Genomic DNA, 26,651 nt, shown 5'->3' with positions numbered 1-26,651 from the left:
CCCAAGACACTGCCTTGCGGAATGCCACTAAGTACATTTGTCCATGATGAAGATTTTCCATTTACCATCACTCTCTGTTTCCTTCCAGTCAGGAATGCCTCAATCCACTTCAGTAATGAACCGTCAATGCCATGTGCTCTTACTTTCTTCAATAGCCGCTGGTGAGGTACACTGTCAAACGCTTTTTTGAAATCCAAATACACTACATCTATTCCACCTCCCTCGTCCAGCATACTCGTCCACATCTCCATAATTTCTAGTAATTGTGTGACACATGACCTCCCAGGTCTAAAACCATGTTGGTCCTCGCTAAAGAGATCATTTGCATTCAGGAACTCCATGACCTTATCTCTTACAATGGATTCCAGTAGTTTGCAGATCACTGATGTTAAGCTCACTGGTCTGTAGTTTCCTGGTGACTTGACACTCCCTTTCTTAAAGATGGCAGTAACATTGGCAATCTTCCAGTCAGACGGAAGCACACCCTCACTCAGGGACCGGTTGTAAACTGTTGTAAGTGGAGATGCTATAGCCTCAGCTGCTTCTTTTAGTATCCTGGGGTGAAAACCATCTGGACCAGGTGACTTGGATGGCTGCAATTTCAATAATTTCTTCAGCACTTCTTCCACCGAAACTGAAATTGTATTCAGAGTTTCTCCCTGGTGTCTGGTCTCAGGTTCTGGTATATTACTGGTATCCTCTTTAGTAAATACACTTGAAAAGAAAGAATTCAACTCTTCTGCTTTGTCTTCATCTGTATGCGCTGTGGACCCATCAACTCTAGTCAAGTCACTGATGCCGTGCTTCACCTTTGTCTTAGAACGAACATACTTCCAAAAATTTTTGGGGTTTTCTTTAATGTCCTCCGCAATCTTTCTCTCATACTCTCTCTTAGCTTTCCGAACTTCTTTGGTGGCAGCATTTCTGATACTACAGTAAGCTTCATAGTCCCTGTACTGATGGGTGTTGGTGTATCTTTTCCATGCATGGTACTTTTTTTTAACTTTCTGCAATGCCTCCTTACACATCCAGAGTGGTTTCCGCCGTTTCTCTTGTCTGCATTCTTGTCTTGGCTTTGATTTTGGTATGTGTCTTTCCATGGCTTCATTTAACTTGTTGGCAAATAAAACCCATGATTTACTTGCATCCATATTCTTCATTTCCTCCTCCCAATCTACGTCAGCCAACTCATTTCTCAGTGCCGTGTAATCTCCCTTATCATAAAGAAATCTTTCAGGGTTATTGCTGGCAGTTTCATCCATGTAGCAGAACATCTCTATAACAATCACAACATGGTCACTTTTACCAAATGGGTTCCTGCTTTCTATTGCTCCAACCATTCCTTCTTCATTTGTGATAACAAGATCTAGTAAACTGGGCTTCTGTCCTTCTCGGAACCTTGTGTTGAAGTCTACCATTTGGAAAAGAAAGTTGTCTTGCAAGCAGTCTAATAGTGTCCAGCTGGGGTGGTTAACACCTACTCTGCTTCTCCAGATTTTCCAGTCAATTTCAGGATAATTAAAATCACCAAGGATCATAAGATGGGAATTATTCCTGCTGCTGGCTTTGTTAATTAATTGACACAAATTAGCATTATTGTCCATTGTTGAGTTTGGGCTCCTGTATATACAGCCAACCAATAGCTTGTCATTCTCCTTCAACTTTATTTCCCACCAGATACTTTCATGAAATGTGTCATTGGTCAGCTCATCAACTGGCGCCGCCTTCATGCTTTTTTTTTTTTTTGGTATAAATACAGCATCCTCGTCCTCCATCTTTTAGAAAACAATCAAAACCTTCAATCTCGAAGTTCGGTCTCTGAACTTCAACATCACGGTTCTTGGGGAAAACTTCTGTGATGGCTATAACGTCAGGATTGGTACATTCAATACTGGCCTCTAACTCATTACGCTTGTTTAGTATGCTATCAGCATTTGTATACATTATCTGCAGTTTCACCTTATCATCAGAAGAACTGCTATCATCAGGAACTTCACTACTGGTTGACTTGTCAGAAGTCTCTCTCTTGTCCTCTCGAGTTGGATCACTGTCATCGTTGCTGCTTCTACTGGAGGATGACTTATTTCTCCCACTATTCTTTACTTCTGCACTACTAACTCCTGAAGACTTGTTTTTCTCATTACTATTAACTTCCTCTGTGCCTCCTGCACTACTTCTTACCGAACACTTGCTCCTCCCTTCCTTATCCATGGCATATGTGCCTCCTGCACAAACTCTCTTGGAGGATACCTTTCTCCTCCCTTCACATCTAACAACATTATCAACTTGGTTGGTGCCTTTTGCACCAGACTTATTCCTCTCCTCTTTCTCGATCTCCACGACGTGTGTGCCTCCTGCACAAACTCTCTTAGGTAACACCTTACCTCTTTCGTGACTAACATCACTATCTTCATCAGCTTGACTAGTGCCTTTTGCACTTGTCTTACATGAGGGTTTCTTTGACCTCGTAAACACAAAATCTGGGGAATTGATTTTTTTCCCTTTATTTCTTCTATCCTTACTTACTGATTTACTTACTGTGCTTCTTGCACATTGGGTACTTGAGGGTAGCTTGCTCCTCAAACTTGCATTCTTCTTATGCTGTGCTGACTTGTCAACGATGGTTGGTTCTCTTTCCTGACCATTCTTGTCAACGTCGTCCTCAAAATTATCATCATCATCATCATCACACTGGTGCAACAGATCAGCTAAGGGGGTGAACTTATTTCTAAGTGGTAGTGCTGTGCCTGGTGCTGCGTTAAGTTGGTGCAAATCCCCGTAGCTGACTATCCTCTTGTTACATGTACTAACGAAAAGTCTGACTGGAGTGAGGGCTGGTGCCGACGGTGTCACCTTCCTCAGGCTCAAGTTGAACTATCCTCCCCTTCTTATCACCAATCTATCTTCTCCTTGTTCAGTTCTTTCTTTCAGTTGTTCTCTCTAAGTATCTTATTAGCTTCTCTTTCTTTTGGTGACAAGTCAGGTGTGATATACACTTGCTTCCAGGACTGCGTTTTCTTGAGCTCCTTAGCATTACGTAGCATGCCTCTTTTCGAGCCAACAGAGTCTACTACAACCTTAAGTAACCTCTTCTTCACTCCTTCCTTCTTACCAAGTCTCACCGTTGTCTGTATTACCACTTCTTCAAGGCCGAGGCCTTCAGATAGCAACTCCTTGACACAGTCTATATCCTCTTGCATTCTATCTTTGGATTCTGTACGGTCAGATTCAGGAAGATTGTGTACGATGACGTTACATTTCCTATTTTCTCTTTCCCTGTACTCATCAATTGCTTCTTTAACTTTGGTGTCTATTGAGTCTTCCAACTTATCTACCTTTATGTTGAGATGTTCTATTTTTGAATTACATGTAACTTGCTCATTCTTCACTCCCTGCAATGTTCTCCCAATATTCTTGATTGTAGGGAGCGCAGCAATGCATGGGTCACAAGTCCATAAGAAATTAGGTAACTCGCTTTTCAAGCATCATGTCATAAACTCTCTCAGGGAGTCCCTGCAGTGGAGGCACATCCATGATGCACAAAACTCACATTTAAGTGCCTTAATACCATCGTTTACTATGCCATTACATTTACTACACGGCTGGTCTTGTGTATTACTCTCTTCTGGATCATGGCCTGATACTTGTTGGTCAACAACACTTTCATCTGAGCTATCAGTAGTGGACTTATAATGAGGAAGTGGTTGGGAGCTGAATTTGGAAGACTTGTTCCTAACACTTCTAGTACCTCTCTCACCAGGAAGATCATCAATAGCTGAAACACTCTTAGCTACTCTTCTAGTTCTTATTTGGGTTGGTTCTATACTACTACTATTGATTGTGGTATTACCTTTCTTGGTATCAGTCTTGGGCTTGGGCGCCATCTTGGTAAGCTTATGGACAGCTGCACATCCAGTCACAATGAAAATTTTATCTCCAAAAATCACCTCTATAGATACTACATCCAACTTACTTACTTACAACGAGTGTCAAATAATAGTTACTAAGCACCATGCAGTGAATATTAGGAGTAAATATGAGTGATAAAGTGACAAAAATAGCCTAAAATACCAGCAGGTAACTTGATGTTTACCACCTTCCTGGCTGACCTCTGACCTTCCAGATCCAAAGCTTTCCAGACACTGGTCCGTCCTCATTTAGAATACTGCTCAACAGTGTGGAATCCTCATACCAAAGAGTTGATTGATAAAATTGAAACCATCCAGAGAAGAGGAGCAAGATTCGTATTCAGTGATTGCAGACATACCAGCAGCGTTACCACCTTGCTGGAGAAACTAGACTGGAAACCACTCCACCTACAGAGGAAAGTAGCATGTGTCTCTATGTTCCACAAGATAGTCAATAATCAGGTAGCCATCCCGGCACACGAATTCGTACAGCCGGTCCAAACACGTAAATCCTCACGCCTTAGTCATAATCAATCGTACAGCAGACTAACAGGAAGAACTGATCAGTACATGAACTCCTACTTCCCACTCACAATCAAGAGTTGGAACAACCTGCCGCAACAACTAGTGGACATTAAACTAACTACACAATTCAAGACAGCCGTGGCTGAACTCATCTACAGCCAGGAAGAAAGCACCCAACGAGAATAAGAAAACACCCCTCATCATCCTCTCGTCTGACCCCCGAAGGGGGTGTTGAGAGTATCTATCAGAACAGAACAGAACAGAACATGTAGTACTAGTAGTAGTACTATTTTACAAATAATTCATCAATGTATGATGTAGTACTTCAGAATATTTACACATGCCTATAAACCAACCAACCTCTTCTGGGGTAAACTCATCAAGTTCCAAAAACTCCTCCCTATCTTGTGGTTTAAAAAATGTAAAAGATGATGTCCTCCTTACAGGCATGACGACTCGTTAAATCTACATGTACCAAACTACATACATTGTAGTACATCACTTAAACTTCACACACACAAGATAACTTTGAATTCAAAACATAACTTGAAGCTGCATGACACATGTAATTGCTCATACTATAACTGCTAAACACTCGGGTTGCCACAAATTTAAGCCCAAATCAAACTCAAATATCCAAAAAAATCACCCAATTTTTCTCTTAACCAATGGTTTTTTCCAAGTAGGAAACTATCAAAAGTTGCAGGAGCTAATGTTGATAAGTTGCTAACTATTTTTCCTAACCACCGCTTTAAAATGGGACAGAACTTGATGAATAGCAGTGGGAAAAATCTTCATATGTGGCCCAAATGGACCCTGGGCTAACAAATAGCAGTTCCGGCAACCCTGTTAAACATGTTAATTTACCCAATTTACACAATGGGTAGAACAAACTTTATAATCCCCTTTATACATGTCAATTGAGTTAGTATCCTCAAGGATAAGGGGTGTTTACATTCCAATTTTTGTAGGAAAGAAATTTTATCACTAGTTTGTATCAGGGAAAGCGTGAAATTTTCGCTTGCATGAACATTTTTTGAGTGCAAAGTGTGACATGGATTTAAAAAAATGTTCATGCTTGCAAATTTTTTTTTTGGGGGGGAGCCTTTTTTCCTTTAAGAAATGTATCAAGTATTCAATACTACAAGATGCAAAATAGTTCTTTTCAAATTTTGTTCCACAACCATATAGGGTGATTTCACAAAAGGTCATTAGTTCAAATCTGCCTCCAGAAGACATGATGCATGAAACAAGTACAAAGCAAATTAGTCAATCAATATCACTTCAACTGGGGATTTCTTTTGTGCTTTCATGTCTTCTGGAGGAAGAGATTTGAACTAAAGACATTTTGTGAAATCGCCCTATTGACTACTTGCATGGTTCTGCCATTATGCACTATGTGCGGGAGATGATGAATGGGGAATTGAACCAGTCCAGTCATATAACATTCTGTGTAGGAAGGGTTACGCCCGGGGGTTACGTAAATCTTCCTTTCATGTATGCTGAAAAATTACCCCATTTAATGTTCACACATTTTGTTATTTCAACCTGCTGAAAAAGACTCGGACAACAATGTGAATTGGGAAATCAGAAACTGTTTTAAACAAGCCATTAAAAAATCACTACTATTGCAGAACAAAAATTGTGAAATACATGTGAAAAATTATTTTCAAAAATACCTTGGGCATAATTCCAAAGATTTTGATGAACAAGTAGTTCATGACAATAGACCTGAAGTGTTCCTCTTATCAGTACTCTAAATCCATTATATCAATGCAAACCACAACATAATCTATCACTATTTGCCTATTAGTTTGTTCATGAATACTTGGATACAGCACCTTTAGAACATCATCGATCACAGAAGTCACCACCACTTAAGACCCTAATTTTTTTAATTAGCTTCTTGTCCCACCCCCCCAAAATCATTTCTATCCAATTTCCCCATCAGAGACTCTTTTAAAAATACAATCCTCGCCAAAAAACCTGTTTGTTCTCAATTTTGAGCATTTGTCCCTAAAAGACCACTATTTTTCTCACAACCCCCTCCCCCAATACCCCCATGTTGAAAGTTGCCACTACACATGTATGCGTGTCACTCAATAATATGAGTGCCCCCCCCAAAGTCACCACCAACATAGTATTTGGAATTATTCAGAGCCACTGATTCATGCCTTGATTTGGCAACACTAGACTTTCATTTTTTCAATTTCGGCCCGGATCACTGATCAAATAATCGGAAAGTAGCCCAATATTTTGCTCAACCATCTCAAAATTCACCCAATTGGGCTACTAAATCATATGATTGGCAACTCTGGATAACATTTGACTGCCAGGATGTAAGCTGTATAGTACACATTACTTGACATATTCAAACAAAAATATCAACTTGGGTGGAGCATGTGGAGGAGGCTAAATACAACTGCCACAAGTTTGAGAGTTTGAATAAGTTATGTAAATAATGGGTGGACAGTAATGGGTGGACAGTACACTAATGGGGGAGGGGCCAGTCTGTCTGCAGTAATGAAGTGCATACAAACACTGTATAACAAGTTATTTCCGCAGGGTTAATTTTAGCGATTTTAATTCTTCACAATAATTTTGTGGTTTCTTTTCTTCACGGTTTCAAACAGCTTCATAATGAAGCCTATAGGTTATAAAAATAGTTTCGCGCTATTTTCAATTTGAGAGTACCGTACCTTAACCATGAAAAATGTGAACATTTTCCAGTTATACAGAAGTTCAGCAATACTTAGTTTGAAATCTAAAGCCCTTTCTTTTACATCAAATGTTGATACATTTATTCCTATCCTATCCAGTACCACAAACATCCAGATAGATCTAGCCTCTGTTTCTAATAAAGTTATCATCAGTAGATAGCACCTAATTTGCTATCATCAGTAGATAGCATCTGTAGAATTAGAAAGCATCTGATTCTAACAATGCTATCATTAGTAGATAGATTTCTAGCTCAGTAATAACAGCACCAGGTAACATGGTAAGAAGGACCATTTTGAAGGTCTAGGGCAAGAAGGTCCTATCTGCAATAGCTGGCAGGTGGTACCCTTTTAGACTGTGTACAATATCCAATTCAAATATTGTCAAATATAGGGCAGCTATTGTAGAAAGGACCTTCTGACCCTAATCACTCGACTTGTAACACAGTGGTGTCCGTTTCAATGTAGTCAAGGATAATTTTATCACCCTGTAACTAACTCAGAGGATGCTGTGTCAACATTGTTGCAGTTTTTAAATTGACCCTGTGTTTGTGTGGCACACTTTTGACTCCATCCTTTGGTTCCCTACTAGCTACTGGTCAGATGGAATAGAATTGTCAATTATTTGCATATCAACTCAAAGGAGAAATTTATTGCCTTCAGAGCAACAATAGCATCTGATTCTAACAATGCTATCATCAGACTCAGTATACAGCATCTTATTCCAACAATGCTATCATCAATAGATAGCATTTGATTCTAACAATGCTATCATCAGTAGACAGCAATTTTTTTTCTCGGTCGTTTGAAAAAGTGAAGAGCAAAAAAAAAACAAAACAAAAAAAAAAAAAAAAAGGGTTTCAGGCGCTAGCCCTAAAAGCAGCACATTTTGAGGTATAGAACCATATTTTCACAAATTTTTATGCGTTATCAAATTTTTCCGCCCTTTTTATTCACTAATTCTTTTTGTCGCCCTTTCTTTTTTGTCGCCCTGTTTTTGCCGCCTTCTTCTTCTTCCGCCGCCCTTCATTTTTGCCGTCACTTTTTTACCCGAGGCTGGCGCCTAAAGCCCCCCCCAAAATATGCGCATGTTATGCTACCATCAGTAACGATAACCAGTAGAAAGTATCTTATTCTAAAAATACTATCATCAGTTAGATAGCATGTTTCTAACAATGCTATCAGCAGTAGATAGCACCTAATTCATAACATTGCTATCATCAGTAGAAAGCATCTGATTCTAACAATTCTATCATCAGTACAGAGCATCTTATTCCAACAATGCTATAATCAGTATATAGCACCGAATTGACTTATTATAAAATTGCTATCATCAGTAGATAGCATCTGATTCTAACAATGCTATCATCAGTAGATGACACCAAAGTGACTAATTCTAAAATTGCTATCATCAATAGACAACATTTCATTCTGAAAATGCTATCTTCAGTAGATAGCATTAGCAGATTGGCAGCCAAGTTGGAAGACACCCTTTGGCTAATATGAAGATGACAGCATGACAGTTGCTCGAGAACTCTAGCTTCGAATTTGCACACGATAGTTACGCATTCGATGCTAGAGTACTTTACTATGGTTTTTCGGTCGGACAGCGGTGCAATTTTTTACACCTGAGGTTATTTATTCTGTTAATGTTGAAATTTGGATGAAAGTTATTTCGATGAGTCAACTGTATCTTTTGAGCAACATGTGCGTATTTTGGACAGTTTAAAATTTTGCTGAAGTGTAATTTTAGCAACATTTTTGATGCAATCGCCTGTCGTGGATCGGGCCGTGTTTACTTCTGAACTTCCATTGCTTTACACGGTGTCATGCTTCAGCAAATCCGACTAGATTTTGAATGCAAAGGTCTCTAGCCTAGAATGTGAAGCTATCGGTGAGCAAATTCTTGGCTAGAGTTCTCGAGCAACATGACAGGTCCCTAGATCAAATCCACAACCAATCATACCCCTACAACCTGTTTTATAGAGCCTATTCAATAAACCAAATGGAACAGTATAACAATTTAAGTGGCAGCCATTGCCCATTGGAGGACAAATACTCAAGCAGGTGTCAATTTCAAGGGACAGGTCTCTAGATCGATTCCACAACCATTCATTCTGTTTTATTGTACCATGGTTAAGGATGAAGGAAGATTCATGAGTGATGTCGTATTGTAAACACTCCATTGTATTACCAATTGCATGGACAGGATTTTGTTTTTACAATGATGATGACTCTGCCATGACTGACGTCATATCACATGTACCTCTATTGAGTGTTCAGACTCCATACATGTATTTGAGGGGTATTGGTTGATACCAAACAAATTACATTATACAATCATAACTGAATAGCACTATTTGATTGCATCCTCATTATAATGACCCTGTATAATACTAATATTGACTCCTATGTGACATACCAGTCAAACATTACCACCAATCTATACTAACTCTCTATTCAGGTGACAAACAACCTTGCAATAATAATTATTATTGATTTGATCACTTTATCTGATGGTTTGGAACCCCTTTGGGAATATATTCTCTACACAATGCAATTACTACATGTAGTAGTACAATAAAAAGTTGGGCACTTAAGCAGTATACAGACTTTTTATTGTACGTACAATACTGTACATGTATGTGCAATATGTACGTTATTTAATCTATACTATTGCCATTCTATTTCCAGTAATGTTTAAGTTCTAACGAATGTTTGATGACATAAAATCGATAATATATTTCTGCTAGATATTGTATGTAACATATTATCGATTTTTCGTCATCAAACATTCGTTAGAACTTAAACATTACTGGAAATAGAATGGCAATAGATTAAATAACGTACATATTGTACATACAATATTGTACGTCAAATACTCGGAGTCTGTATACGACTTTATGGGGGATAGTCCTATACCGCCTACTCCAGACCTTCATTTTTGAGGAGCTCAATTGAACCAGAGCTCCTACAGCTCCCCTTTTAAACAACATTCCAGGGCTAGGAGTATGATTTACTGAGCTCCTCACTACTTGAATCCCTATGTTTTAATACAGATATTATAAGATTGAGCTTCTTTCTGGTCTTAACCCACACAAAGCTTCAGGCCCTGATGGTGTCTCTGCCAGAGTTCTTAAGGTTGCTGCTGAGGAGATATCCCGGCCCTTACTACCGCTTTTCCAGAAATCCTTAGACACTGGCGAGATACCATCATCCTGGCTATGCAAATATTTCTCCCATATTTAAAAAGGTGACCGTTCTGATGCCTCCAACTATCGTCCAGTGTCCTTACCGCCATTTGTAGCAAAGTTCTTGAGCACATCATCCATTCACATATCATGACCCACTTTGACAATCACTCCATCCTAACAGACAAACAATTTGGTTTCAGAAACAAACATTCATCTTCTTTTAAAACTTCATTCATATGGTATTCATTCATATGGTATTCGAAATAATTTACTCGCATGGATTTCAAATTTCCTGAAGCACCGTGAACAGAGAGTCGTTGTCGGTGGAGAACACTCGACCTGGGCAGATGTTGGTTCTGGCGTCCCTCAGGGCACGGTGCTAGGCCCGTTGTTATTTTTAGCATACATACTATGTTAATCACTCTCCTTAAACTCAGGAGAGTGATTAACATAGCTCCTGCAATTTTCAAAAATGAAGACCTGCTACTCTTTCATGTGTTGTCATCCTAATACAGGCCCTGAAATTTCACATCCTAAACACTGCTCTGGAGCATGTGAAAATACTAGCCCTAATCACTGACCTTCTTGTAAAAAAAGGGACCCTTTTCACTGACCAATAATAATTAATATTTAGGCACCCTTTTCACTCACCACCCTAAAAAGGCACCCTTTTCGCTGACCAGTGACCAACCATAAAAAAATGTATACTTTTCACTGACCTATTACCCATATATGCATTGCCATAACTAACACAATTACATTTTATCCGGAGCCAAAAGAGTGATGAGAATCACAAAACTGCTTACCATGCATAGCCTAACTCCATCATGAATTATTGGTGGTGTCCTTCTACCTTACGATAATTTGTACAATCCAAATTGAAACATGAGGATGACCTGTTCCCGGATTCACACTAGAATGCGCAAATTTGTGACTGCAAGATTCAATAATTTCCACTACTATTTTCCCCTGTTTTCAATAACTTTTTAAAAATATTACTTAATTTTTTACGAAAAGGTTGAAATGCCAGAAAAAATGGTCAATAAACCGGTTTTCAAAACCCCCACCTTTTTATGACATTTTAGTTTCACTAATTTGCATCATCTTTCTTTTCTAAACTATGTATAAAATTCTTATTTATAGCGGCATTTTAACTTAGTGAATTAGAGGTCCTAGCGAAATTAAAATGCTAGAGAAATTTTGTTGCTTTACATTATGTATTTTTATTAATTGCTTATCAAAAGTGTGGCCAAGTGCCCGCCCATAAAAAGGCTTGAGGATTTTCCCACCCCATCCACTTTTGAGATTGCCTATTTTCAGATAGACAATATCTGGCAGGTAACCAGATGGCTAATGCCTTGATTGTAGCTTCAACTGCTGGCTAGGCCTGTAACCAGGAGTGATTTTGGGGTGATTTTGAAAAAGTGCACTGGGGGCAGATTTTGAAAAAGTGGATTTTTTTCCTTCAAAATGTTGACCTTTTTTGACCAAAACGGACTAAAAAAATTTTTTTTCGCTTGTTTCACTCGCAAATGGGACCTTTTGGGTCAAAAAGGGGGATTTTTTTGGCATTTGGCGATGGGGGCCCTCTGCCCCCTTGCCCCCCTGGTTATTGGCCTGCTGATAGCCCTCAAACGTAAAGGAACCACTGAATCAAAGCATATGCCTTCAACAACATGCTCATGAAGGCCATGATCAAAGAAAGTCACGACATTATGTTTGGTATAATAGACCTGTATGTACAGTTTGGAATCCTCGTTGCAATCAAGCATGATACTGAAATAGATTAGCAATCTCCTTGTTTTTTGTGGTAATCAATACAACTATCCTCTCAGACCTCTCACACAATGACCTACGGAACATGAAGCAGGTGCGTGCACTGAATGATTCACACACCATAGTTTCTACAATAACTTGAATAAGTACACTTCTAGAAACAAAAATATAGGTGTGAATTTATTCAATTTACTGCTATTAAAGGTCCGTGACCCGATCGACAGCATCATGCCCCCGATCTGTTGCATTGTTGATGAGGTTTTGGTATCACATAATAGATACTATTTTTCTCATTACTATCCTGAAATTTGACGCTCCAAGTCGATGTATTTCGGAGAAATCATGAATCACAGCGGTTTTACAGGTATACCAGTTTGTAAACAATAAAAATTACTTCGGATCATGGGAAGAGAAAAAGCGAACTACGCTAAGTGCTGAGGAGACGGTCCGTCCGTATATAATTAAAACAATTCCTTGATTATTTCAGTTGGTGAAATAGCTCAATTGGCTAGCGCTACCGTTCTTTTACCTAAGAGGTACCCGGTTCAAAACCCGTATCGGAAGGTTTTTTCCTCTCCATTTTAACCCAAACTTTTTATATTAATTTGAAATGTACATATTGCAAGGGGAAATATATTTTGTTTCCTTTTTTTTCTGAAACGGTACGAAAAAACAAAAAAACAACAAATATTTTCTGTTCAATACGGGCCGGGCATATCCGCATTGCAGCATGTCAGCATTCGTCATACGAACGGGAATTGTTGTTGTTGCATGCCTACCCAGAATGCAATTCACGATACAAGGTATTGGATTGCAAATTTGGCTATTTATTCACATTTACGCTGAAAATGCTCTCGTTTTTTCACAAAGCAGCATAAAGGGGAGATATTTGATATTATTATGTAATTTTAAAGACAATCCATATCCAAAACCAATAGGGTTACCCCCTTTAACTGCAGTGAATCAAATGTCAATATTTTTTGAGTTGTAATCATATAACTTTAGGGTTTGGAAAAAACAACCAATAATTTTAAAATATATCCTTGGGGTTTTTTTTTTGGTTTTTTTTATAGAAGCTCCTCTTTGAAATTGTGGAACAGATCTTTTTATTTCTTTTTATGGGACTGTAACTAAATATGTTAAATTCTGCAGTTCAAAACATGTGTGTGATGATCCACAGGGCATGAACACATTCATTTTATACAAATGTACATTATACTGCAAAGCTAAAATGTTAATTTGTACAATACTCACTGGTATTAAACACAGTCACACATGGCACCTCAAAGCCAGGGGTTGCAGCCCCCCCAAAAATGCCAATCCAAAAAATACCACAATTTCTGTAAAAAACATTGAAGGTTAAAAACATTGAAGGAAAATTGACAATTTAAGGTCAACTTTTTTTCAGTAAACATGTTAAAATCAGCCCTCTTTTCAATTAAAAATTAACAAACGGTCCAGTTTCCAGCCTGTGGATCTGCACCTAATACATTCAGCATCAATTCTTCAGTATGGTTTGTTCAGATCTTGTATTTCACTCAGGTGCAAATAGGTACAGCAAACAAGATCATTTCTGACATTTAAACAATTAAACAGAAATTGGCAAACAAACTTGCTCACTTCCTGCTTAACTATGTAGATCTTAGGTGTCGATTGCCTATTTATTGAAGATTCATGACTGCACACATGACCACTAACTACAATTTTTTTTTGCACACACACTGACCACAATCATTAATTAGTTCTCATCTATGTTTAGGCCTAAAAAAAGGTTTGCCCTTTCCTAACGGACTCAAAAAATATAAAAAATCACAGTTGCTTTTTCAACCAAAGTGGAAAAGAATTTGGGATGCTTTTTCACTTATAAACAGTAGCCAGGATTATTGTGTGAGTGGGCAAAGCCAAAATTGCCAAATTTTTGTCCCATTTTTAGTCATTTTTTTTTAGGACACTTGAAAAGCACTTTGCCGTAAAGTCATCCCTTTGATGTACTGCATCCCATATTGTAAAAGTTTAATATTGGCCTGTGCATATGATGGTTACAGGTCAATTAATCCAAAGGGTCATTATTCTGAAAACCAAATATACTTTGATAAGCTCGTAATAGGCGGGCCTTATAGCATCACAGATTGATATCAATAAATTTCAATAATTCTCTGGTGACATGTCACCAAAAGTATCACAAATTATCAATTGTAGACGTATACTTTGTCTACTTTATTTTTAAAACACGCAAAATATAGACCATACAGGTCAACTATATAACTCTTAACTTAACGGCTTAACGCTGGTCTACTTTTCGGCGTAGTGATAAAAGCCTAACAATTCCTGCCAATTATGAGCTGATCAAAGTATAGCTTAGTTGTAAACCTTAATCCTTATTCCTTACTCTAAACTTCACCGTAACTGTAACCTATCACCCAAACCCTAATCCTACAAATGTAAACATAACCTTGACTTTAACTAACTCTGGCCTAACTCTATTCCTAACACTAACCCTAATGCTAATCCTAACTCTATCCCAACCCTAATCCTACCCTAAAATGCCTAAACCCTAACTTGAACCCTTTTCAGACTGTAAACCCTTTGAACTAATGGGCTGTTACCCCTTCCCCATGGGTAATACTAAAACTTGGGGGCCCAGGAAGTGGTCCATATGCTCTTTATTACACGAAAAGTTAAATTTTGGGGTGCGACCTTATGCATGAAAGTTAGGGATCCTGGATCCCCAAGCACAGGTAAGTGTCCCCCCTGGTTCCCCCATCATGATGAAGGCAGGCACCTATGTTTTGAGACAAAAGGCCACACACAGCATACACTAACCTTGTCTGGTGAGATGGCTTGTACAAAAGACCTCCGTCTCGGACTAGGAAGATGTGGTATATGTCCGTTCCAAATTGTCATTATTCACATCAAAACTGGGTAGCTTTTGACACTTGATTTTGATATCATTTAGAACTTCCTTTCTCAGCTAGTGCTTTTACTGAAATCTGGCAGCAAAATGACCAACATATCATGATATCAATTTGAACTTATTCCAAAATCAATAAACCTTCATTTCTGAGTCAATAAAATTTAACTCTTTCCAAGAGCTCTGATGTGCACCAATGCACATAGAATGTGAACTGAAATCAGTGAATGAGCAATTCATCCAATGTTAAATCAAGATACATGTACCCCCAGGCTTTGGGAGTGGAGATGATGAAAATGTTGGACTGTTAAAGACCCCCTTACAACATCACTGTCACCCATATTTTTTTTAAACCAACTGATTTGCACTTCTTTTTGGATATCTGTCACTCAAAGGCCTTTTTTCAACTTCAATAGCATTTTACCATTCAGCACTGCTTTGAATTTTTCAAAGCCAACACTCTAGGCTTCTGTGGAGCTGTTTTTGTCGAATATGTTCTCACAGCTGTCCCTTCCCCGGTGGGGACCTCAAGTTTGATTTTTGGTAGGGTGTGCCACTGAGAATTTGCCAATGGACTCATCAATATACCAATTTTTCAAGAAATCTGGATCCATTGATACAAGAAAGTCCAAACTTTTCAGCCGAATATAGCTAAAATTATCTTAGTTTTTACAAATTTTCCTCAAAATTTTGGCAAAATTGGAAAAAAATTGGTTAGATTGAGGCAAAATTTTCCTTAAAAAATTTAGAAAATTTAGAAAAAGGACTCATTCATTTGGCCTAGAAGAAGAGGGTCATTGATATACCAGAAGGCCCATGTTTTTGGCACATCCCCCATATGGTCATTTGTACTGAGTACAACCCCCTGGCCCTTCCCATTTATTTAGTCAAAACGTCCATCTCTCACCCAAAACCCCCAGATTTTTTTTACAATCCATAAAGTCTCAACTTTACACATGTCAATATCACATGTATAGTGGACCAATGGTAAACATGAATACCACGGTACATAATTGGAAATAGTACAAATGCATGCAGGTATTAACAAATCTACTGAAAATCAATGCAATTGCTCAAAAGGATCATTAAAAAAATCAAATTATGACATATTATTGCCCTTTATTACGCATAAGTTTCTACAAAATCAATAGTCATTGGGGCTTCCAAGTTCCTCTTGAAGGTTACCGGTAACACCCCGGTACCAACACTTCTTGCATATCTTATTCAAGAATAGCAATGGGCTATTCCACCTGAAATCCATCCACCCACTTTGCTAGACATGATCTTTATCTCCCACACAGGGGGTATAGATTTCCAATGGAGTCATCCATTCAGGTAACCCATTTGAAATTGACGCCCCCTGTGTGGAAGATTAAGGTCATGTTTTCCATAGGGGGTGTATGGATTTCAAATGCAACAGCCCAATGCCTTTGTAGGTGTTTATCTAATCTAGTCATGCATCATGAACACTGTACATAGAGATATAGATTTGTAATGTAAAAGAATCAATGAATATGATGCAAAATGACTTGTAAGTTCTCAGTAAAAAAGTGCACTCCTTATCAATCAATCCAGTTTTTCTTTAAATTTGTTTGCAAGAACTTACATAACTCTTTGTCGCTTGAGTTTTGTGTAATATTGTATATTGGGTAAAGGGGTAACTGTTAACACAACAAACCTTTCCCCCAATTGAGATAGATAGAATGTATTGTGAAGTAATCAAATTGGCTATCTAATACCCTTCAAGTAATATTGACAGCATAATTCTGTCATTGTAATTAGTGCAAGGCAAGATGAAGGAGTAATCAATATTGAGATATTAACATTCATTAACAACAGTTTATCCACATCTAATAAATTTATAAGAAATCAATTAAATACACATTAGGTAATAAGTGTTTATGAGTCATGGTCACTTAAAAAAACCACGAGAACCAGTTACAGAAAACAGTATTTGGACACCAGCCAACAAATGAATTGTGATTGTCAGAAATTTTGAATCCATACTTTCGATTTCCAGAAAATTTCTGAAAACAAAAGGTTCAAATAATCACTCAGTGCAGCTTCTGATTAGAGGCTAAACCAATCTGTTTGTTTCAAAGAAGAAAATTTTATCCTAACGGTTACATTTCAGCACATCATATCAAAGCTCCCATTGGGTGCCCCATTCCTTTTTATAGGAATTTTTATTAGCCTTCTTTCCACTCTGTGATCATGGTGACCATGGTGGGTGGTGCATATAGATTGGGAAACACCATTGACCTCTCCTTCCCAGTGATTGTGACCATGGGGCAAATCCTCTGATGAATGTCCAGTGACCATTCCTTATCACTGACCATGGTGTGCAAACAGTGTCCGAAATAAGGAAAATATGGAGGTTGTCCTGAGGATAACCAAAGTATAAATTCTGCTTGTCCTCAAAACATTTTGGTTGTCCCCAAAATGTGTCATATTTAAGAGGTAAAATATAGTGGTTGTCCAGAGGATAAGTACATATCTCAATATGGTTGTCCCCAGTGATTTTTGGACAAGAGGACAAGAGGATAAGTGCTTATTTCGAACACTGTGTGCAAATCCTTTGATGAAAGTCTAGTTCTCAGTGACCATGGGGTAAATCTTGTGATTGATTCACTCTGGTGACCATTCCATCTCAGTGACCATGTTGCAAATCCTCTGATGAAAGTCCAGTGACCATTCCTTCCCTTTGACCATGGAGCAAATCTTCTAATGAAAGTCCAGTTCAGTGACCATGCCCGGTGACCATGGGGCAAATCCCTTGATGAATATCCAGTGACCATTGTGATCATGGAGAGAATCAATTATATTATTTTAGCCCAAAATTAAGGTAAAATTTTATGTTCACCAGACCAATTTTCAATTTTACACAATTTTTGCCCAAAATAAAGACAAAATTTTGTAATTACCGTAACCACCCGGGTATAAGCCCACCTTCGGCTATAAGCCCACCCCCCCTATTTTTCAAAACATTCTGGGAACAAGGGTGCACTCAGGTATAAGCCCAGTACTAAATTTTGGCCAAGTTCTTAAGTCAAATCAATGCTTTGCTCTCATATTTAAGGAGAAATATAAAAAAATATCAGTTGAAAATTAACATTCCACACTTATAATTTTAAGAAATTGACAGATGATAGAAATTACTGGTACATTGGGCATACAAATAGGGGATGATCGTTCTTATTTTTAAATTCAAGCACTAGCCGGTTATAAGCCCACCCCCATTTTTGAAGTGAAATCTGCCATCTAGGGGGGTGGGCTTATACCCGAGTGGTTACGGTACTGGGTCCATTTTCAATTTTACACTATTTGTGGGGGTTAGGGGTGTTTTCTCTTGAGGTGGTTTTTCATTGTAATTTGCAGCATAAGTAACCCGTAAAGTTATGACGACACTTTATAATGTTTTTCTGTAACAAACCCCAAGATTATTTATTCAGTGTAGTCTTTGCAGTGGGTTAGGGGTTGACCCCCAAATAAATTGGTTAGCTACTTCAATCCCCCAAAAGAAAATTTCAACCCTTGTTAAAAGTTTAGTGAAGCACCCCCCAGGAAACATAATGTTGGTGGAGGCATTTACAAAGACAACATTTACAGCCACAAAAAAAAGACTAGTATGAAAACCAAATTCTATATTTTTTCAATGGTCAACCAATAAACGTTTTGTATGAAGTTGTTGTAGGTGACGTCATAGGTCCCCTGTGCAATGGAGGAATCACACAGAGGTGCTCTCATTGACCTGGATCGATTCGCAGACATTGGACGCCATCAACTTTTCTTGAGTCGAAATGTTTGAATGAACAGGAAGGAGGCTGTAGTTTGGTCTGATAGCGTGAAATACATGTAGCCTTGGTATTTATAAAGAGTTGCAGTGTTGTAGAAAACTTTTTACATGGAATTGGAGATTGGTAAGGTATGCCGGCAATATTGGTAAGTCGCCATAACTTTTCTTCATATACTGAACACGGACGGCCATGGCGTGTCCTGCGAGCGATGCGCGGTGTCTCCCCAGAATTATTATTGGTTTAAAAGTATGTGTTCGGTCTAATCATACAAAGAGGGTACATGTATAATAGGGCAGGATTGAAAATGTTCTATTCATGTTTGAAGAATGAATTAGGGAATGAGTTAGCTAGTCTTGTTCTACCCCTTCCATAACTTGAAAGTTAAATTGCCACAAGATTAACAAGAATCTTAACTTCTTGTGCACAGTATTCACTGCCATAGTATCATTCCTTGGTTACTGGTTCAAGCCTAGTTTGCACACCTGTTGTTAGAATACATTATTAGGTTTGTGTTGTGATGCAATCATTTTGATCATGGTTCAGTACATGGTAACCTTGAACCAGTTGACCTAAGAAACAATTGGATTGTAAAAAACATGCAGTGCAGTCCGCATACACAGTCTACGACTTACCTCACATTCTTTAAGGGCCCACTCTCCTCCAACATTCTTCACTGGCACAGTCGTAGCCTTCCCCGGTGTCAGCATACGTGGTGACGTAATGATACCATTCTCACCTCGCGCTTTACCCGTATTAATCCGCACCGGTTTGTTAGTCCATGACTTGATTGGTTGAGGTATCTGACGTGGATGTCTACTAGTTCTTGGGTTGGTCTTGGGGCTGCCTGTGTGTTTGCCAACCCCATTTTGTTGCTGAGTTTTGAGGGCGATCATCATAAGCCCATGTTTGTCTACATTGTTCCAAGAAGATCCAAGTTAGAATATCATCACCTCACATAGTACATGTAATTCCAAATTCAATGAAAATAAAACTGGGATGCATTCACATAACTCCTACTGGTTTCATCTTGATCACTGCCATGGCTACATTATACAACCTGAAAAATACAAGAAAACCAGAACTTTATTTAAAAACACAGCCTTGGTACAAATCCTGAAAATTGCCGACAAATTAAACATGAGCTTGTCTGGGCATAGATTCTGAAGAGTCTATGGTCTGACTCTGGGGTATAGGCTATCACATTCCCCGCACCCCATTAAGTTTCGTTTCCTTTTTTCAACATTTAGAATTGTTTTATTTATGGCCCCAGATCCAAAATTCTGGCAAAATCCAGAAAAGTTAAATCTCTGCAGAGGTGTATTATATACATACTGTAAAGCCAGAGAAGAAATCTCACACTTCCCATAATGCATATCTTCCATTTCAATTTCCTGTACTGATTTATTTAAAAATGTAGGAAAATTGCTGCAAAATGGCTTGTACCTCTCCAATTAGGCCTGGTGCCCCCATGGTTGGTACCCCCAAGGTTGGTTCCCCCTATAAGATGACTCACGCTAAGCACAGCCATACTGAGCAAGTTTGAAAGGATTTTATTTTTTATTTTCAAACTAGATCACTTTATAGCGGGAATTTTTTTTTATTTCGCGCTAATTTCAGAACCACAAATTTAAAATCCCCTGAAAATATATTTTTACCTGTTTGTAATCGCAAACAAGAAACAGCAAAACTGCTCCGAGGAGTTTAAAATTCGCACAAAATGAGTACCACAAAAATGTCACTTTTACAGAACATGCTTTGAGAAACATTTCTGTGTGGGTAGTCAGGGTTGCCAAACCCGTGATTTGGTAGCTCAATTGGGCGACTTTTGAAGATTTTCCCTGTGACTTTGGACAATTTCCTATCCCATAGAAACCAATGATGATGAAAAAAATTGGGTGACTTTTCAACATTGGCTCCTGTGACTTCCGGTAGTTTTCTGTCCCATAGAATCCAATGATTAAGAGAAAAATTGTGTGGGTAATAAACTGCTTGATTATTTGACCCGTGAGTTGGGCTAAAATTTATGTTTGGCAAAACCCTGTGGACATAGCAAGTCACTAACTCCATCCCATGTCAAGAGAAGTAGCCATACTTTAAAGTTGACACAGGAGTTGACATAGCCATTCAGAATTGTCTGACATAGTAAACACAATTGATGCAGTAACGCAATACAAATATGTTTGCTTTACAACTGCTTGAATTGTAACTTGGTACTCCATACATGTTAACTAAATTATACAGTAGCCTAGTACTTAGTACACACCTTGGCTCTTTGGTTATATGTGTACAAATATAGAGAGCTCCCTCCTCTGAAAATCCCAATACGAATTAAGGGTCTGTGCCCTTATTTGCTGGTGCGTGGTGGGATTTTACGGAAGGGCATGTTTAGTTTGTGCAGGCCTAAAATTCCAGTTGCAATGTCAAGGAAGCTCCCTATGCACCATTAGGTAAATCTTTAAGGCACATGTACACTGTATAATGGTATCAACGTGTAGGTGTTTTTTAAGTAATAATATCATTTTTTAATATCAAAACGTTAATAATTTATCAAAACATACCTTGCACAAAATAATATCTTCAAATTAATTCCAATTCCAATATAGGGGTTTATCCAGAATGACAAAACTTTTCCGTAAATTCAATTTTGCATTAAAACACATGCAGTACATGTAATACAGATTGCTTAGGAACTTTCAATTTGATAGTGCTTTACATTTCTTGCATTATCATAATAAGAGTGAATGCAATCAATAAGCAATGATGGTTTAGATGGGTGTTGAATAACTGTGTCACTATCGGAAATTGATACAATACAATGCAACAAAACACACACAATGGCCGACTCAACTGTCATTATGGGTGTTAGTGGAATTGTGGTTTGGATCATAGGACAGTAATCAATAACACTGCTTGACTTCCGAACTTGTCTCCATTTAAGGCCTAATGATAATCTTCTCGTTGTGTAAACTTGATGTTTTAAAACATCCATATTTCTAAGAGTTGGGCTATTATAAAAGGCTATTTCTGTATTGTTAGGATGACAAAATCAATCTCACTTGGTGTGATGTGTTTAAACTATTTTAAAGTGTACTACAATTTATTTTCAAACACTTTAAACTAGGCTCATCATAATTTTACTCTACAGCCTACGTTATGCAAAGTGGGGGATGAGGCTGCATGTCAATTGGGTCACATAGTGTACACATTTGCCCATAATATTTGCCAGCCAGATGTGTTTGACCTTTCTTTATAATCACCTTTAAAACAATTTCCATGTGAAGGAACTTTTATGATTAATCCCCCTACATGAACCATATTAAAGTTGAGTGCACAAAACATCCCAAAAGTAAGTGGCTGTAAGTGCAATTCCATACATTTGGGGCATAGATTTGCACTAGACAATGACAAAACGGTCCGACTGGCTACACCCATCGCATGTGAGTTTCGGCTTTTGACATTTCGATGAGCCTTACCAGATACATAGATTTGATGTACGGTATGTACCAGCTGACTGACCATGGTGGAATTACTAGGATTTGTCAGACTTACCATGGACTGACAGAATAGACAGTACATGTAGGCACCATCACCAATTTACCCAAGAACTCTATTTCAAATTTGCACATGAAATGCATAAATGCTAGAGTACGGTCGTTGCTATCATTTTGCAGTTGGTCAGTGTCAGCGCTAACTGTGAAATTTTTTGCAACGGATGTTATTTATTCTGATAATGGTGAAATTTGGATGAAAGTTATTTTGATGAGTCAACTGTATCTTTTGAGCAAAGATTGCCTATTTTGAACAGTCCAAAATTTTGTTGAAGTGCAATTTTAGCAATATTTTTGATGCAGTCGCCAGTCGTAATCGACTGTGTTTACTTCTGAACTTCCATTGCTTTACATGGCGTCATGCGTCATGCTTGTATCCAAATAGATAAATGCAACGGTCGAGTATTACACTTACCGTTACATGTAGCCTTGAATGTGAAGCTCAATGATAAGCAAATTTGTAGCTAGACTTCTCGAGCAACCACCATTGTGTGACCAATTAGCAATGACTGAAAGTTTGTGCAAAGCAAAGTACAAATTTATGCAACACCTGATCCGGATTTCTTTTAGAATACCCTACCACTGTAGATTTTCAATGGGGGTCTTTTATGAACGACCCATACACATTATACTGTGTACAAAATGGTAGGGTATTGTAAAAGATAGCCCCTGATCCAATATCAGCCAACGCAAATAAACGTACCACCTGTACTGAGTTGTGTGCATTTCAATGTAAGTCATTTTAAACATAACAGCATTTGGCGCAATACCAAATAATTAGCATTAGTACGTTTTTAAATACCGTAATACAAAAGCTAGAGCTAGAGTGAGTAGAGTATCCCCATGCTCTATGTTCGAATTTGAAAAACTAAATCAAGAGACTGGACTGCCCATAGACCTGCCAGCAATAATGCCTCCCCTGCTGTTTAACATACTGTTGGTCTGCATTTTATTATACGACGTCACTTGCGATAGGTCACCTCATCCCATTTGTTTTTTCGCTGAGAATTGGCTGTTCCACCTTCTTCTTCTTCTTCTTCTTGGTTGAGTCGGTAGATACAGATTATTAGCTGCAGTTCACCAACTTTTTGGGTCATGGTCGCGGATATATGGTGCGTGTCTGACGGTGTCTCTATCTAATTGTTCTGTTTGATAGAGACACCGTCAGACACGTGAGGGTGCTTGGTATATCCGCCATGTTTCAAATCCATGGATGGCCAGCATAATGTCCCGCAAATTTAAGCTTTATGAGAAGCCTATTTTGGTTGCAAAATGAGAACACAGAGTGGCTTATCTTTAACCCACATTTTCAATCTCTCATGCCAGAGGTTAAAATAAAACGATCCCTAACTAATTATCAAAAGATCGTAAATTTAATTTCTTGAAACGTGCCGGCGAAATGATTTGTTTACAAGTAACAATCCTTGTTCCGACCGACACCGATACCGTTCATTCGGTTTCATTCGGCAAACCACTTGATCACTCAGGTGAACTAGGATTGGACGATAGATTGTGTTAAATTTTATCCAGGTTACCGGGCCATGCATAATGGCGATACTCGCGTCTTGGAAATATTTTTCAACCACGTTGCAAAATGATCGGAAATACACCATCAAGGCGACTCGATCGGTAAGCATCATTGAAACTAAGCAATATTTAGTATTTCTTCTTTTGATTTTTTCGATAACATTTTAGTTTACAGTCTTGATTAGTTTGATGAGAGAGGATTTCAAAACCAGTCCACTAGTAGACGTTGTAATTGACAGTTTGACATTTCTGCTGGAGGATAATGTGAATCCATAAGATGTGGCGATCAATTTCACGATTAAAATCTTTCCTTTGCTTGGGGCGATTTCCATTTCTTGCTATCATTTTAAAGGCTGAAAGCATCAATACTAAAGATAGGCTATCAGTAGCTTGTGCAGATATATGTTAACCCCGATGTTAACATTGGATTCCATTTCTTGTTTATTGTTCACTGTATGGAAAAGCCTGTTCTGTCTTATCTTGTATTGGTTGTATTTCCGACGCATAGGCCTACATCAGGCCTGGGAAACGACACCAGTAATTTTATGTTAAAAGTCTTCTTGCCAACAGCTGGAGAATACAATACAACAATGAACACAATACTAGGCAATGGCTATACACGGAACATCATACTAATTTACATTCCCAATGGACTACCACAACATGCCACCTTCAATGTACAGCTGTAATTTTCTCCCAAATATGTTTCACTTACCATTTCTTGTTTTGTCCAAACTTGACCACCACATGGTGAAAAATTGATAGAACCCATTTTCAACATTAATGTTCCTTCAAAAATGATAATTCCATGGCAATATTCCCACCAGCAGCTTCCTAAATCTCCAACTTTCATGAATTGATCAGAGATGTTATCATAGCATGCTCTGACCTCTATGACAATGTGCTTGACCAAGCCTCCCAATTGCCATGTCAACTCCCAACCACACTCATTGGGAGATGCCTTCTTCCCAAATGCAGGATAGGATGTTTTTTTCCATCTCATTCCTTGCACTGGCTGACCTATTTTTCAATACCATCTAGTGCAGAGAATAAGAACTATGCCTCAATAATGATGATAATATGCACACATGTTCCAGATAATGATGCAATATTGCACACATCATTGCACATGCATGGCATGCTATGTCTTGAAATACCCTCCACTCAAGCATGCAAGCATTAACCAATGAGGAGTTAACATGTTGGCAATTTAGAAAGGGTTGCCATTTCATGCCTTTCTGCACACATTTGGTGCTATGGATTACTGTGCTCTTTTATTGCTTGCACTGCCTTGGGCTGTATTGAGGTGTAATAATTGGAAACCATGATTTGGGGTTATGTTTTGGAGCAGATGATGGTGGATGCGATATCGCTATTTTTGACGTCGCCATTGGATTAACACATAATCATGAAATCTTCACAAACAATTCTAAATTTGTTATGTGGTGTCAAAGCAAAATTATCTTACTCTAAAACCGTTGGGGTTCTGCAAAGTACCCCACTGCAAGTATGTTAATTGTCCATTTATAATCGCTAACCGTGTATTGTGAATGGGGCTGTCAACCCTGTATCTTCGCCAGCCTCGTACGTCCGTGTTGCGTGTCCTATGCCGCCTGGTTTTGGAGCATATACATTGAACATATACAGCTGAAATTTGACTGTGGATATTTAAACTTTCTTGAACAAAGTGAGTACAAGTTGGGGATCATATTTTTCAGATATGGAATAAGGGTTTTTAGTGCATTTTGAAGGTGGTAGGTGTGTGGGAATTCTCATAACTGGTGCAGATATCGTGTTTTGGAATGTAAACAACTTTGACAGCTGGTCCACCTTATATCTTACTTTTGGTGTCATGCTGGGTAAGTCATACTGAAGTATGACTTGCCCACACTGGGTATAGGCAATGGCCACCACCAGCAATTAGCAAGGATGGGCTACATGGCCTGCTAAATTAATTCCTGTACACTCATGCACTGGGACATCATGGACATGATGGATGATGTACACTGTACTAAATCAGTAAATGTTATTACGTCCACGTCCAACATGTCCAACTTGCACCGACACTTAGACTCGCTGAGTCTCATGGACGCCGTTCCTATGTCCATCACCGACACTCGACATGCTCGACAAGTAAACAGGTAGATACACGACTACAGGTAAATCTTGGCTCCTAGACCCTCACTGAAAATATAGAGCTAACACTAAAATTACATTGTCTAATTTAATATAATTCAATATGTAGCTTACCTTTCTGCATCAAAAATCACTTTGTTTTACGAAAAAATCTTTCCGTAAGTTCAGTGAGTTTGTTTACTTTCTCAAAACTTCGTCTTTTTTTTCTGACTCCAACGTGTTTCTAGATCAAAACAGATTGATTGAAGAAGTTGGTACAATTTGTATATTGACCTAAATCAATTAATTCATAAAATAGAAAGCCATTATAAATTATATTACTTTAGACACTGAAACCTAGTTATGTAGAAGGTTTAAAACAAAATATCTTTCAAGCTTTACAGCTTTCCAATTTTGTAAAATTATATTTTTGGTACATTTTCTCCTAAAATCATTTTGTTAAAATACCAATTCATTGAACTTATTATAGAGAACGCTGTTTTTAAATTTAGGGGGCGCAGCACTAATTCAGCGTCCCATAGGATAACGTGTGATTTCGGCCTACTTCAAGCGGCATTTCTGGCGTCCCTGCAATACTTGGCAAAATAAATTTGGTATCAAATTAAAGCTCTG

At 38.3% G+C, this 26,651-nt stretch overlaps 1 protein-coding gene across 1 annotated transcript in view; it reads right to left on the bottom strand.

The window, feature by feature from the left end:
* Positions 1 to 26,246, bottom strand: part of LOC140145827 (uncharacterized) — a 68,757-nt gene extending 42,511 nt beyond the window's left edge. Inside the window, 2 exon segments of the mRNA XM_072167507.1 lie at positions 19,461 to 19,885; positions 26,154 to 26,246. Of these exon segments, the coding sequence (XP_072023608.1) occupies positions 19,461 to 19,724 (264 nt within the window). The 5' untranslated portion in view covers positions 19,725 to 19,885; positions 26,154 to 26,246.
* Between the last annotated feature and the right edge of the window lie 405 nt (positions 26,247 to 26,651).

Source organism: Amphiura filiformis, chromosome 2 (assembly GCF_039555335.1).
Source record: "Amphiura filiformis chromosome 2, Afil_fr2py, whole genome shotgun sequence".
Taxonomy (NCBI): domain Eukaryota; kingdom Metazoa; phylum Echinodermata; class Ophiuroidea; order Amphilepidida; family Amphiuridae; genus Amphiura; species Amphiura filiformis.
The sequence above is the reverse complement of the archived record's forward strand: the minus strand, read 5'-3'. Positions and strand labels throughout refer to the sequence as shown.